Genomic DNA, 14336 nt, shown 5'->3' on the forward strand with positions numbered 1-14336 from the left:
TAATATTTTACTTTTCATGTTTTATCTTCACACAAGTAAGTGCACTTAGTTAGTATATGTCATTGAAATACAGGGGATGTAGCAGTGAGATTATTTGAAGCCATGTTAACGCTTAGACCTCTTTCTTTGTTGGTAATATGAAGAGAAACAGAGTCTTAAATGTTTAGGCAGGAAAACAGTTGCATAAACAGAAACAATGCCAGCTTGATGGAAAGCAGATGTGAGGAGAAATGTTTTTGCCAAAAGAAGGATGGCTTTTCCAAGGTCCACGCAGAGTTGACCATGCTTGTGTTTTTTGGGAAGGTTTTGAGCTTCCCGTTTGATGCAATGTGTCACCCAATCAGAACATTTTCTCCTATTGTCAGGTCTCTAGATCACAAGCACCCTGCACACTAACGGGACAAAGCACACAGACTTCTACGAGCACATGAGCCATGAGGCGACACACGTTGCCATAAACTTCAGCACATACATACACAACCATGTTAGAATACGGTGTAAATATATCTAAGAATGAAAATGAATCTCACTCTAGTCAAGGTTTATCTGTAGCAGACCTAGGCAAGGAGTGAAGATCTAGGTATTTAGCCGGTTTTAAAGCATATTAATTTTTCATTCATACCTGAACCTATGCTAGACCGCCACAGTTATGAATTATACAGTACAGCAAAGATCACAAAATCGTTTAAAGGACAATGATTGAGATAACTAATTCAGGTATAATAAAAACTTGAAGAAATAAAAAGAAAACAAAATACACAACTTTGTCAGTTTTATATATTTTGTATTTCCACACCCAAGTTAATTAGGAATAAATGAATGAATACAGAGGTTGATAAAACAATGAAACCAAAAATAGAAAAGAAAAAGAAATTCAGAATTTCGGACAAGCAAATTTAAATGTCATAAAACTAGGAACCTGTCTTAAATGAATGATAGCATTACTATTACCACAAACTTAGATTAACACAATAAAATCTGCACGATCACAGAGTATTTGGATTGGAGCAGTATCTAATAAACCAGAGCTCATTCAGTGAATAACGACTTTCATGATTCAGTTTTGAAAAATAATAAATGTCCCCTTGAAAACCACTAACATTTTTTACAAGAAAGAAACTTAAGAAAACATCAGAGTTATTGTTGTTCAGAAGTCGGCAGCAGTTGGTATTCAGTTCTGGCTCTTCTTTTCCAGTAGATGACAGCTCCAAGTACCAGGACGCTACCAACCAGCAAGACTTGGTTCAGACTCAGATTCAGGCTTAGGTCAGACCCTGAAATGTCAAGATATTAAGAATCAAACTTGTAAGATCTACCATTAAGAAAAGAAAGTGTCAGAGAAACGGCCATACACACAAAAAAGACTCCAACAACTCAAATAAATGACCAGTGGGTCATTGATTTGCATCTGACTTGGAATGTACTTTGTAGGGTGGGTCTCCATTTAGCTTAAAAACAGCATTCAAGCTCTCTGTAGTGTGAGCCAACTGAATGAACAAAGACTGCTGGACAGGCATTAAGTTGTTTTCAAAGAAACTGAGCAAAGTCTGGTGTTTTTATATAAGCTATATTAAAATAATTCTGAATATATTTGATCAATAATCTTAATATTCCCAACAGATGTGAAGTTAGCAAAAATACTGAAATATTATTAATGCCAAACGATTGCATTAACAAAAATAATTATTAATTACTTTTTTCTTTCCTGTTCTGTGTAATTATTGACCGACTGCATTTGAACTCTCACCTTTGGTATCAGAAGTCTTAACGAGACGCAAAGGACCCTGGGAAATGGAGTGACTGCTCGTTTCAGCTGGAGCATCCCTCTTTCTGCGATTGTTCAGTGAGTTGGACCTGATACATCCCTGGGAGCATCGAGTTCCAGGAAAGCCGGTCTCACACAGGAGAACTGAACAGGTGATGTAGACCTGCAGAGCCACACAGGCGAAGACAAATTGTTAAACACAACCATCACCATAAAAATGCCTTCACATTTTCTTTTATTTTTTTTTATTTTTTTATAACTAAATGAAAATTTAGAGACAATGTTTTTTTTTTCAAAAATACAAATTTTGCATTTCGGTTTTAAAAACAGAAGGTTACTTTCTTCTTTGATTGTGTTTTCAAACAGAAAAACCTGAAAAAAGGGGACCATTGGTGTATTAGGCCTCTTCAAGCACCAAGGTGATGATAAAGGTTTGCTGCACATCTAGGCTTTGTCATGGTCTTGGTTCTGTTGTACTTTACTTTGCTCCTTGTTTTCTAGTTTTATTGATTTAATTCCTGTTTTGTTGTAATTTCTACATTTATGTTATTTCTAATCTTTTTTTGTTGCTCTCTTGTGTGTGTGTTCCTTTCCCCTTGGCACCCTCGTTATCTCCTCTCCCACCTGCTCCTTGACAGCTCTTTAACCCTGCCATTGTCTCAGTCAGCTATTTATACTCTACCTCTGCTGTCACTCCTTGTTGGTTCCTTGTCATTGCTGTCTTACCATGCTGTTGTCTACCTCCCTGTTCTCCACCATGGCTCCTCGTGATTTACATTATTAATTGGATTTTTGGATTCCTGCCTTTGTTTTCTGCTTTTTCATCAATAAAACTGCAAGAAATATCCTCAGCCTCTCTGCCTCTGCATCTGTGTCCTCAAACCTCAACCAAACCCTGACAGGCTTGCTGACAAATTGTGTCTTAACTTGCTTCTTAACACTATTGCTGAGTTTGAATCCAGCCACGGCGTCCTGCAAAGTCGAGATTCGTCGGCCGATTGGGGGAAGTGGTGGCCCTATTGGTTAGGGGATTGTGCTTGGAGTCTGAGCCCCAGTCCCACAGAATGCCACTCTGGGTCTCTGAGCAAGCCCTTAACCCTACGCTGCTTTCCAGGCACCGCACAATGGATGCCCTCTGCTCCCCAAGGGGATGGGTTAAATGCAGAGGTAAATCTCTCCAATGTGAGATCAGTAAAGTTCGCCGATGCCTTTTCGGATTGGAAAACTCCTTGTTATGCAGCCTTCTTTTTGCACCTTTTGAAGGAAAGGTCTGCTGTATTCTATATAGCCCTTAATATGCCATGATTCATTGCGAGTCCAAGAAAGCAGGCTGCTCCACACTCAGAGGAAAAAAAAGAAAAATGCTGCCGAACAGTTGTGACTATTGGAAGTGTGGTTTAATATAATACAAGTGTGTGAATAATTCCCTCTGAATTCATGAAAATATGTTATTGATTATTAAGTCAGATATGTGGCGGATAATGTTTGGTTTACTGAAAGGTTTTATCCGTCCCTGAGTAAATGGGTTTGCCTGACATTTAAGCACAGATTTCAATATCTCTGCAGCGTGGGGACTATAAATCTGATATCTGAGATGACGGTACTGGTGCTGAAGCTCCTCAAAAACGTTGTTAGAACTCAGAACAGTTATGAGAAGTTTGACATCCATTCTTATCCTGCGTTGTGTGTCATCTGTAACGGTTGCTAAGCAACAAAGCGTACACTGAATGAGGGGCGGAGGTCGCAGCAAGAGAGTCCAGTCTAAACTTTAAAGCTTTAAATTTTATTTACCTCATGGCAGGACAAAGATTCATAATTTAAGGGGGTTCTCTGCAGGTAAAACTTTGTAATTAGAAGCACATGTACATTCATACAGATCAGGACTAAACAAAATGTTCACATTAATGTGGATGAATATTATGAGTTAGAGCTATCCTTAAAATCTCTTTCCTTCTAATTAACTTCAGAGTGGCCATTCCTCATCTTTGAAAGGGAGTAGCTAAGTTGGGTGAGGGATTAGATCATTATACATCCCAAATACCAGTGTTAAGATGCTGAGATCTTGCATAACAAGCTTAAGATTCAAAAGGAGTCGTATTTCAGGGTTTGGGTTCTGTGCAGACCTCAAATAGGTGTAAGACGGTCAATTTAATCTTTCTTAGAGTTAAGCCTTACCTCCTGATGAGCACCGATGAACTCAAAAGCCTCAAGTCCAAATCTGAACTGGGACTTGGAGCTGGGGTAGATTTGTGTTGTTTCTTCCTTCACACACCTACAAGAAGTGAGAAAAAGTTTAACTTGGTAAACAAAATAAAAGTAGTCAATTTTGATGTCTAAGTTGTCAGTAAAATATCTTTTTCCCAGTACCCATTCTCAATGATAGTGTAGCTGATGCGGGAGTTGGGGTTGTCGTAGGGAGTCGCCCTGCAGGACTCCACAAACAGCTCAGTGTTGGGGATGGACGTGGTGGCCTCGATCTGCATGTAGATCATCTGCTTGAGGTAAACTTCCACTGGGTACCTGCTGGAGTCAACTTGCTTCCTGAAACGCTGGCTCTCAAAGAACTCAAACTGGAAGGTGAAAGTACCAAAGCCCCTCTCATCAAAGGCGTATGGGTTTTTGTGTCTATATCCCAGAGTGAGGTTGGTTCGCTTGGGAAAGGAGCAGGAAAATGCTATCTCGACGTCATGCTGCCTGGAAACAATCTTACTTTTATCTGCAGATGTGATCACGTTGGTAAAGATAATGTTATCATCATCCTCCTGAAAATGACATGACATTAAGAATTAATGAAAACATAAATTAAGTAGAAGGTTTTATGTAAGAAGAATAAAACATGTGTTAGTGTATATGAACTAATCCTGGGGCAGTAACAGTGTGATGATGTGTCTCCTTTTGTGTTAAGACTATATAATATTAATTTCCAACATATTTAATTAAAAAGACCCCTTCCTGGATTGCAAACTCTTGACTCCAAGATAGTTGCCATATCGTTCTTTCCCACTTACATAAATGTTGCTAACTATGTTTAGTATGTTTAGTACCTGCACAAGGGTTCCACAACTGCCCAGTGGCATGACAGCAACCAAGTGACTAGAGTTGGAAAGTGTGTTCAAGTTGCATGAGGAGTCTGTGAAGTCATTTAAATGCAAAATGTCCTCATTGCTCTTAACGAGGTAGGTTTTCTCCACCTCCACAGAAATTGTGGTTTCATTGCAAGTCACTTTGGCCTCTGGAAAAGGACATTTTTTACTAAACAACAAGAAAAATAAAAGGTTAAAGACCAACAGTTACATAAAATCCCTTCAGATAAGAGTTGGAGATTGTTAGTGTATATGAGACACAAAAGTTAATAGAGCCTATTAACTTTGTCATCATTTTGTCCACTAATTTTCTTTGCCTCTCAAGCTGTAAACACATTACAGTAAAGAACCTTTGTTTTGAAATGTGTTTATCCATCTGCAATTAAACTTATAAAACTGCAATAAGACATTTTATAGAATACTTATTTAAAACTACTTATTCTATATTTTCTAATTGGCTTTTAAAAAAATTTAATGAGCTATAGCTCCCACCCTTGCCATTAATTGCATGTGTTAACCTACCATGATGACCAACACTGACAGTCACACAGCGCAGCTCTGAGTGGTAGACCTGGTAAAATCTGTAATACAATGCAGAATAATCATGCAGATATGTAAAATAGATAAAATGCTATTCTATTTTAAAATACATGTTGGGAATTTGGGTATAGAACTTTAAATCAGCAATACAATAGTTTTAAAACTTACTCGTCTCTAGCTTCAGATATGAAGCATATCGGGAAATACTCATTCAGCTGATCTGAAGTTGGGTACCATTTTAAGATGTAGGCATCAGAGGAAGTTTTCTCCTTTGTTATGCCAGCAGGGCCTATAACAATCAGGTCATTGATCCTAAAAGACAGCATAAGATTGATGTGAGAAAGTAACAAGTAATAAAAAAATCTCTAAACAAAATAAAAAAGTATTTGAGGATAAATATATACATGGCATATACCACTGATGAGTCAATGAAAAACATCCCACAACTGAGCTTTTGCCTCAGCAACCAGCCGATCTCCCTGCCGCTTTGACTGCCGGTACACATTAGCTGCTTCTGGAGTCTCACAGGCTAATAAAACCCAGTAGGACTCCTTATTCAGCTTGATAGCTTCCCTCATCGCTGGTGTCCCGTCAGCGTCTTCGAGGGTTGCTGCTAACAACCTTACGGCCACAGCTCTGACTATTGCCTCAACAATAGAGGCACGGAACATGGTCCACTCAGACTCAAATGTATTCCAACTTCCCTGAAACATGTTCAAAGCTCTCCCGAAGGTGGGAGGTAAAGCTCCATCTCACGGGGGACTCTGCCAGGTGTTTCCAGCAAACCCTCACAATACGTTTGGCTCTACCAGGTCGGACCAGCATTCTCCCCCACCATTGGAACCAGCTCACAACAGCGAAGTGGTCGGTAGAGAGCTCCACCCCTCTTCAACTGAGCGTCCAAGACGTGCGGTCTTTAATCAGATGAAACAGCAGCAAAGTGGATCATTGAACTACAGCCTAGGGTGTCCTGGAGCCAAGAACTCATATGGACACCCTTATGCTTGAATATGCTGTTCGTTATGGACAATCCATGACAAACACAGAAGTCAAACAACAGAACAACAATCGAGTCATTGTCACTGTCATACTTCACCTGCGTTGCCAACTGATGGTGGTCAGAGGGCCCAGTGGTGCCGGTGTACAGTAGCCTTGCTTCTTTTAGTGAGCCCCAGGGAAGCTGTGGCTACAATGTAGTTTGCCACCCTCAGTGTGTGCGTGAATGGATGAATGACTTAATGTAGTCCAAGGCACTTTGATGAAGTCTTCTGACTTAAAAAAATGCTATATAAGAACAGGCCATTTACCATTGCCCAAATAAGCGTCCCCCAGAAGAGCAAGGGAGTCTCCAGTAACGCCCCCTAAGAACTCCAACAATGGTTTGTAATCTGAATTGCTGCTTGGTACATAAGCAGAAACACTAGTAAGAACCTGTCCCCCCACACCTATGCGGAGGGAGAAAACCCCCTCGTTTACCGGAGTAATCCCCAACTTATAAGCATCAAGATGAGGGAAAACAAGTATGCCCACTCCTGCTCTGCACCTCTCATAAGGGGCAACTGCAGAGTGAAAGAAAGTCCAGCCCCCCTCAAGGATACTGATTTCAGAAACATGCGTCAAGTCCGACTATAACTAGCCTGAACCTCTCAACCTCGCGCACTACCTCAGGCTCCTTCTCCCAATGAGAAATGACATTCCATGTCCAAAGAGCCAACTTCTTCAGCCGAGGATCAAGCAAGGCAACCCAAACATCTTTGCAAATAAATAAGATGATGGTTAATTGGTCATTTTTTTTTCAATTTAGGAGAGATACATGTTTGGGCCAAAGATACAGCAACAGACCTCTAGATATCTAGTGGAGTTTAGGGCTATATGGGCCAGGGCTGTTTAGGCAGTACACTGATGGTCATAATGTTATGCTTAGTAAGTTACAGGCATACTGTAGTTAAAAAAGGAAAATTAAATTGCTTACCTTGTGTACTGAGCTTTTGACCTCACTTCAATTTCAAAAGGCTGGTTTAAAAATGCAGTAAGATAAGCTCTATTAGCTGGAGTTGGTGCCAGGAAAACGGGGAAGTAATCACCATCAAGACAAGAGGGAGCATTGTGGGAATCCACTGGAAATTAAATCACACATTAGAGAAGATGTTAGAAAATTGAAGGTTACTTTATAAAATAGAATTTTATAAAGTATAGAATTTTGTAAATGTTACCATAAACAGAGAATTGTAGAGGAAGTTTGCTTAAAGGAGGAATCGATGACCTATAAAGTCCCACAGGACTTATTGTGGTGGTTGAAAAACCTGTAGAGGTTGTGGGAGCATCTGTAATGGTGGTGGTGGGAGGAGCAGTGGTGGTTGTTGGAAAATAAGTGGTGGTGGTTGGAGCAGCGGTGGTGGTGGTTGGAAAAGAAGTGGTGGTGGTTGGAGCAGCCGTGGTGGTGGTTGGAGCAGCTGTGCTGGTGGTTGGCGCAGCCGTGGTGGTGGTTGGAGCAGCCGTGGTGGTGGTTGGAGCAGCAGTGGTGGTGGTTGGAGCAGCAGTGGTGGTGGTTGGAGCAGCCGTGGTGGTGGTTGGAGCAGCAGTGGTGGTGGTTGGAGCAGCCGTGGTGGTGGTTGGAGCAGCAGTGGTGGTGGTTGGAGCAGCAGTGGTGGTGGTTGGCACAGCCGTGGTGGTGGTTGTAGCAGCAGTGGTGGTGGTTGGAGCAGCAGTGGTGGTGGTTGGAGCAGCCGTGGTGGTGGTTGGAGCAGCAGTGGTGGTGGTTGGAGCAGCAGTGGTGGTGGTTGGCACAGCCGTGGTGGTGGTTGGAGCAGCAGTGGTGGTGGTTGGAGCAGCAGTGGTGGTGGTTGGCACAGCCGTGGTGGTGGTTGGAGCAGCAGTGGTGGTGGTTGGAGCAGCCGTGGTGGTGGTTGGAATATAAGTGGTGGTGGTTGGAGCAGCCGTGGTGGTGGTTGGAGCAGCAGTGGTGGTGGTTGGAGCAAAAGTGGTGGTGGATGCGTAGGAAGGCGCCCAACGCTTTCCTCGTGTCAGTGATAGAGGCTGCTTTGTGGTGTAGGACCCATCAGAGTAGGACAAGTGTATCTGTTTGTTGGGAAAGTCCTCAACCACTAATTCAATTGGATGGATCCCAGTGTTACTGCTGTAGTTATATGTCAGAGAGCAGGAACTCTGTCAAGGAGAACATTGTTTCACCAGCGTGCAGTATAAATAACTGGATTAAATTTTTTTTTACTTTTTCCTCTTTACTTTACAGTAGGCCAGCTAGACAGTATTGTTTGAATGTAGAACTTTGATTAGCATGTATCTGAAGATGGGCCTAATGCAAACGACTGGAGTTCATTCGGGACAGACACAATGTGCAGCCCTGTTTCAAATGTGGTGTCCTGCATTTGATTACATACACTGTGTAAACGACTTGTCAGAGTTGGAAAAGAAGGTAGAGATGGAAAAGAAGCTACCTGAGCAATTTGTGTTTTAAAGAGTATCACTGCTAGTGAAAACAGACTTCATTGAAACCATATTGAAAGTGACGGAGGAAAAAGTTTTGTAAATAATACATTTTTTGCTTATATGAAAAAATGCTTATTCACAAAATTATTATTATTGCAAATATCACTCATGATATATATAGGGTATATATATGGGGTAAGTAAGCATTCAACCCTGCAAGTGAATACTTAAATGTTCCGTATATCTGCGCAGACAAAGTGAGACCCAAAACAATATCTGGGGGGTCAAAAAAATTGTATTCAGTTTTTTTCAGTACTTGGGTCCAGACATGGGCAATGTGGAGTCAACAAGTCATCTCCATGTCATGTATTTGTTCTACCCAGCCACTGAAGCAGGTGAGTCCAGTCTTCACCGTGAATTAACCTGTGCAGATTGGACTCACCTGGTTAATTGGCTGGGTAGATTAAATACATGACATGGAGATGACTTGTTGACTCCACATTGCCCACGTCTGCTTGGGTCTTAAAAAGGTTAAAGCCGGGCATACACAGTACGATTTTTTTCAGTTGTTGCATGCAGCTGCAGCTCCCACTGTGCGAAGAAACCGCAGGGTTTCGTCGTACAGAGTGAGTTCCCAGCTCACGATGCATGTGTGGCCCGATGCTCTGATACGATCTACCTGCTCACACTGCACATCTAAAAACCACATCGGACTCAGCCCAGGAGAGAGATGGCACTACTGGGACTCATCTATCCGAAAGCGAAAGCAGTGGAAGAGGAATATGAAGGTCACCATAGTGAAACGTGCTGCCTATATATAAGTGGCTCCTAGTTAAAATTGACCGAACTAATTGGTAGCGGCCATTGTAAAACCGAACACTCAGAGTTCCCGACTTTTGGCTAGATTTGAATTTTAATCTGAATTTGTTACACCTGCTTCATGAAACAGATCCCAGGTCAATGTTCAACTGGACTTAAAAGGAAAATATTGACAGAAAATCCATACCTGGTCAAAAGAAAAACCACTAGGAAGGCTGCACTTCACACACTCAGATGTTTGGGGGTCTGTTGGCACTCTGCATCTCACATTATCACCATCAGGGTCCAATACTGCAATCTTAAACGTTCGGGGGCAGTTTCTTGGTATTCTGTAAGAAGAATAAGAATAGGTAAAGAAAGAATAAGTTAAGGTAAAATAATGTTGCCTTATCGTATTCAGTCACAAACCAGTGTTTTAACTGCCACCAGCATCAGACATTTGATTAGGCAAATATAGCAATCTGTGTTCAAGTTAAAATACACATTAATAATACCACCAAAAAAATTGGTACTCAAGAGTAATTGTTAGTCTGTAACATTTGATATCATGGCAGACAAAATGCTTTTTAAAATCAAATTTTATTAAACCAAATCATATGGAGTATCTATATGATTTGGTTATCTCATTATATTGAGTTAGCATCTCATTATATTGATTTACTATCTCATTATATTAAGTTACTGTAGTATCCCATTATATTGAGATACTACAGTATCTCATTATATTGAGTTAGCATCTCATTATAATGAGATATTATCTCATTATAATGAGATAATAATTTTTTTCATTTTTTACAGAGTGGCGGAAATGGGCTTCCATAAAATGTAACTACTTGCTACCCAATGCGGAGATTAAGTGCTGAGGAGGAAATGATTGAATTACCTGAGAACGGGAGGTGTGGTGAAAACAGGAGATTGGTTCGGATTTCTGGTATCAGATCGGTTTCCCAGGTCCACATGTATCAAATTCACCCATCCTAACCAGCTGCCATATATGTTTTCCTCCCAGTAACCAGCTCCATGCCACCAGTGGACAAAGTTAGGGAGTCTGGTTGGTAAGATTGTTCCAAAATAAAGACAAAGACAGTTATTATTAATACTGCCTGTTAAAACGTAAAAGGAAGTTACTAAACAGAGCTCCTTGAAAAAGGAAATAAAAAGTTACAATGACAGAGTAAAACTCTAATTACATTTGAACAATTTTTATTAGCATTTTCCGACTGATCTAGGCTAAAATGACATACTTTGTTTTATTATTAGAAATTTTTTTTTTCAATTTCCTTTTTGTATTCCCCAGGATAAGTTGCCCCTTTGGAGTTAAAAAAATACCAGTTCAGCATCTCTGTAATACTTTATGTATTAAATTTAAAACATTAAAACATTCTCAATGTTTTAGTTATGCTTTGTTTTGCATTTCCAAATGAAGAAAACTAACAGAGAGTCAACAAAATTTGTGAAATTATCATTTCATTAATGAACATGTTTGAAACATTGAGTTAATCAGTTACTAGCATCTCCACTGTGGGGAGACCTTACATCTAGCTTCTGGTGGTATTGAAAGCTGAAGGAAACTTTCACGTTCTTGGCACTGATGGCTGGATTATTGGTTCATTTCATCCACCTGCCTAGCTCCGCCCAGTTTTTCATTAAAGTTGTAGGGAAACGGCCGTTACAACCGTTACAATGCTCCCGAGTGGTGCCCAAATTTACACAAGTGAATAAAGTGAATGTGTTTGGTCGTTTATCAAGGGGGCGGGATTGATATGGCGGAAGGTTCGCAAGTTTGGTTGTGGCCGGCTTGAATTTCATTTCTCTTTTATACTAAAATGTCTTCTTAAAGAACAAAGTTGAACCACATTCCCTTTTTCTGCGCCAATTTGGCAAACAAAGTTAATTCAGATTTCAAATGACAATAAGAAATAAAACTCTCTTGTTACCAGCCTTTGAATTTCAGGAGGCTTTCAATAAAACTGAGAAGTATTTTCAATTTTGTAATAAAATATTCTTTAAATATACTCTCTAGAGTAACCAGACTAACGCATCTATTCTTTGAGTTGTTCAAATTATTTTAAAATTGTAATGTAGCTTACCTCATCTCAAATGGAAGGTCAGTGTTGAACCGTCTTGTAGTTGCTTCTGCATACTGCGTCCAGGTGATATTATCAGATGTTGTTGCAGCAATTGCAACGGATCTCTTAGTCTGGGTCCCACAGTTACCAGTTTTGCATATAGGATTATAATTCAAATACCGAAACACGGTTTGTCTCATATAGAAATTTGCCTAAAAAAAGAATAACATTTAAAACAAAAAATGAAACAGGAGCTGCTGATTTTGGCTTTCTGAAGTATGTCTTTTTATATATACATTTTTTATCTTTTATATATAAGTTATAAGTTTTTTTTCATTGCACAAAATGTTAAAGGGAAAAGGAAAAGAATAGAAGATGTGTTTATGCTTATTTTTTCATTACATAGTTAAAGAACAGGGAATAAAGTCACCATATTATTTAAGAATTGTACGAATGCAGAGAAGGTCAGGTATGCAATGTTAAGTCTCTGTGTTGACCAAGAGTTTATTTAAAGTTTTTTTGGAACCTACCATTTTCTCATCTTTTTTATTTTATAAATAAAAATGATGACCAGAAGTTTAAAGGAAAACATGTTGACCAATAATTTTAAGGCAGGTATGCCAAACAGGTTACCCTTAACTTCAAAGCATTTTACTGAAATTTAATTAAACTATTTTTTTTAAATAAATAAATGAATAAATCACACACCTCTAATTTCCCATTTGTCCCTTGCTTTGGAGAGAAGGTCACCGAACCTCCGTAGTACATTGCGAAACGGTACAAATGTGCAGATGGAACCAGGACCAGCAGAAGCAGCAGCAGTACAAGTGAAGCCATCCTGACGAAGGTTCTACCTTACAGCCATCAGGTCGCTCTTAAATAGGCTAACTCAAGGAATGTAATACCTTTTCCAGAAAGTAACATGCCAGCAGAAGAACCTGTTATGCTGGTTCTTTAATCCAAGTTGTGTTGCCACACATCTAATCTAGAAAAAGGTTGTCACACAAATTTGCCCCACTTCCCCACCACCTCGGCCGTATCCAGAGATGACAAAAGTACTCACTTTCCGTACTTGAGTAAAAGTACAGATACTTGTGTTAAAAAATACTCTGGTAAAAGTGGAAGTACTGATTAAACTTCTTTACTCAAGTAAAAGTAACAAAGTACAGGCTTGTAAATTTACTTAAAGTATAAAAGTAAAAGTAGAAACCACTTTTTTCATGCCGTTGCCTACATTTTAAATGGATGTCTGCCAATAGGACTAGATCTCCGTTGAGTTCGTCGTCCATACTACTATGCTACCGCCACCAAGCTGCAATGATTTGCCGCGAATGAATACCGCCGAATCTGTTGATTCATCTTGTAGTGGTGCGTCAAATACAACGTAGATTCCCATCCAATTAGATTGAATTTGGTATTGATGACGTGAAAAATAATAACGGTAACTCCAATGAAATGATTCAAAACTAAAGAAACGGGACAATTTTTTAAAATGTAAGGAGTAGAAAGTACAGATATTTGTGTAAAAATGTAAGGAGTAGAAGTAAAAAGTCGCCATAAAAATAAGTAGTAAAGTAAAGTAAAAATATCAGAAAAATCTACTTGAGTACAGTAACGAAGTATTTGTACTTCGTTACTTCCCATCTCTGGCCGTATCTAGACCCAAAGCTAGTTCATGATTTTCCCTCTTGCGTTGTGGTGTGGGATAACATAGCTCAGACCAAGCTTCAAAATTGGGCATAAGTCAAAAATATCTGCGACAAGCTGACTGCAACACACTGCTGCGGGAGTATAACCAGCCCTTAATGCTCAGAAACTGTTTGGACCCAAAGTTACATCCAGACAGAGATAGTAGAATTACATAATTTATTATTGAAAATAAATCAGCATTACCCTACCTTTAGCTTAAAGACTACAGGAGATCAGAAGGCAACCAGACAAAAAAATGTAATGAGAGAATGTTAGTTCTTCCCCACCTCTGCTTACCAGTTAGAATTTTAAGTCATGAAACATGGCTGTTAAATAGTAACGTCACATTTAAAAAAATATAGTTCATGCCTTGGATGCATAAGATGTAGATGGCTTTTGTTAGTTCTAATATGTTTTAATTTTTCTTTTTTTTAGGTGTATGATAATATTCTGGGTCATGCTAAGGAACATTTGGCATCCATAAACCACCTCATTAATGTCACCTTACTGCCAGGAATATCTGACAGCAGCACAGCGAAGCACCACCCAATGCTGACTGGAGCCAAGCTGAAAAAAGAACTCTGTCTCATCTACAAACAAGATGAGTTCAAATGCTGCTGTCAATCAATTCCTGTTGTTTCTAGATAAAAATCTAGAAAAGGTATTTACAGAGATTGTACCACTCCTTAACTTCCTCATCAACGCACTCGTGACCACAGAAGAATGTGAGAGGCGATTATAGATATAGAAAAGAGTTAAAACATTTCTCAGAAAGGCTCTCTCATGCATGGGCCATGTTGTCAATGGAGAAGAGAGGTTAGTGAAATGCCTACAGTTGTCATGATTGGCTTAGGGATTAAACCCACATTCAGAACACCACTGGAGACTGATAAAAAGTTCAACAGAGTTTATTGAAAGTTTTCA

At 39.6% G+C, this 14336-nt stretch overlaps 1 protein-coding gene across 1 annotated transcript; it reads right to left on the bottom strand.

Annotated features, from left to right (window-relative positions):
* Positions 1–1015: 1015 nt before the first annotated feature.
* Positions 1016–12560, bottom strand: LOC119788851 (filamentous growth regulator 23-like). The gene is made up of 14 exons (XM_038293511.1): positions 12432–12560; positions 11745–11935; positions 10538–10702; positions 9842–9983; positions 8176–8553; positions 7602–7893; positions 7361–7505; positions 5557–5700; positions 5371–5429; positions 4810–4997; positions 4133–4527; positions 3941–4037; positions 1748–1928; positions 1016–1274 (listed from the first exon to the last, which is right to left on the bottom strand). Exons 1-14 carry the CDS (start codon positions 12558–12560, stop codon positions 1138–1140), a joined length of 2643 nt encoding a protein of 880 aa, XP_038149439.1. The 3' UTR covers positions 1016–1137.
* Between the last annotated feature and the right edge of the window lie 1776 nt (positions 12561–14336).

The sequence above is a fragment of the Cyprinodon tularosa genome, unplaced genomic scaffold, assembly GCF_016077235.1.
Source record: "Cyprinodon tularosa strain WSP-4 unplaced genomic scaffold, ASM1607723v1 ctg328, whole genome shotgun sequence".
In the NCBI taxonomy this organism is placed as follows: domain Eukaryota; kingdom Metazoa; phylum Chordata; class Actinopteri; order Cyprinodontiformes; family Cyprinodontidae; genus Cyprinodon; species Cyprinodon tularosa.

Excerpts from the sequence above, each read along its gene's own strand:
- LOC119788851 (XM_038293511.1), bottom strand. The coding sequence starts at position 12,560 with ATGGCTTCACTTGTACTGCTGCTGCTTCTGCTGGTCCTGGTTCCATCT. Across the intron at positions 7,894-8,175 it reads CTCCAACCACCACCACGGCT|ACCACCACGGCTGCTCCAAC; the intron begins GTGCCAACCACC and ends GCTGCTCCAACC. Across the intron at positions 5,701-7,360 it reads TCAAAAGCTCAGTACACAAG|GATCAATGACCTGATTGTTA; the intron begins GTAAGCAATTTA and ends GCTGTCTTTTAG.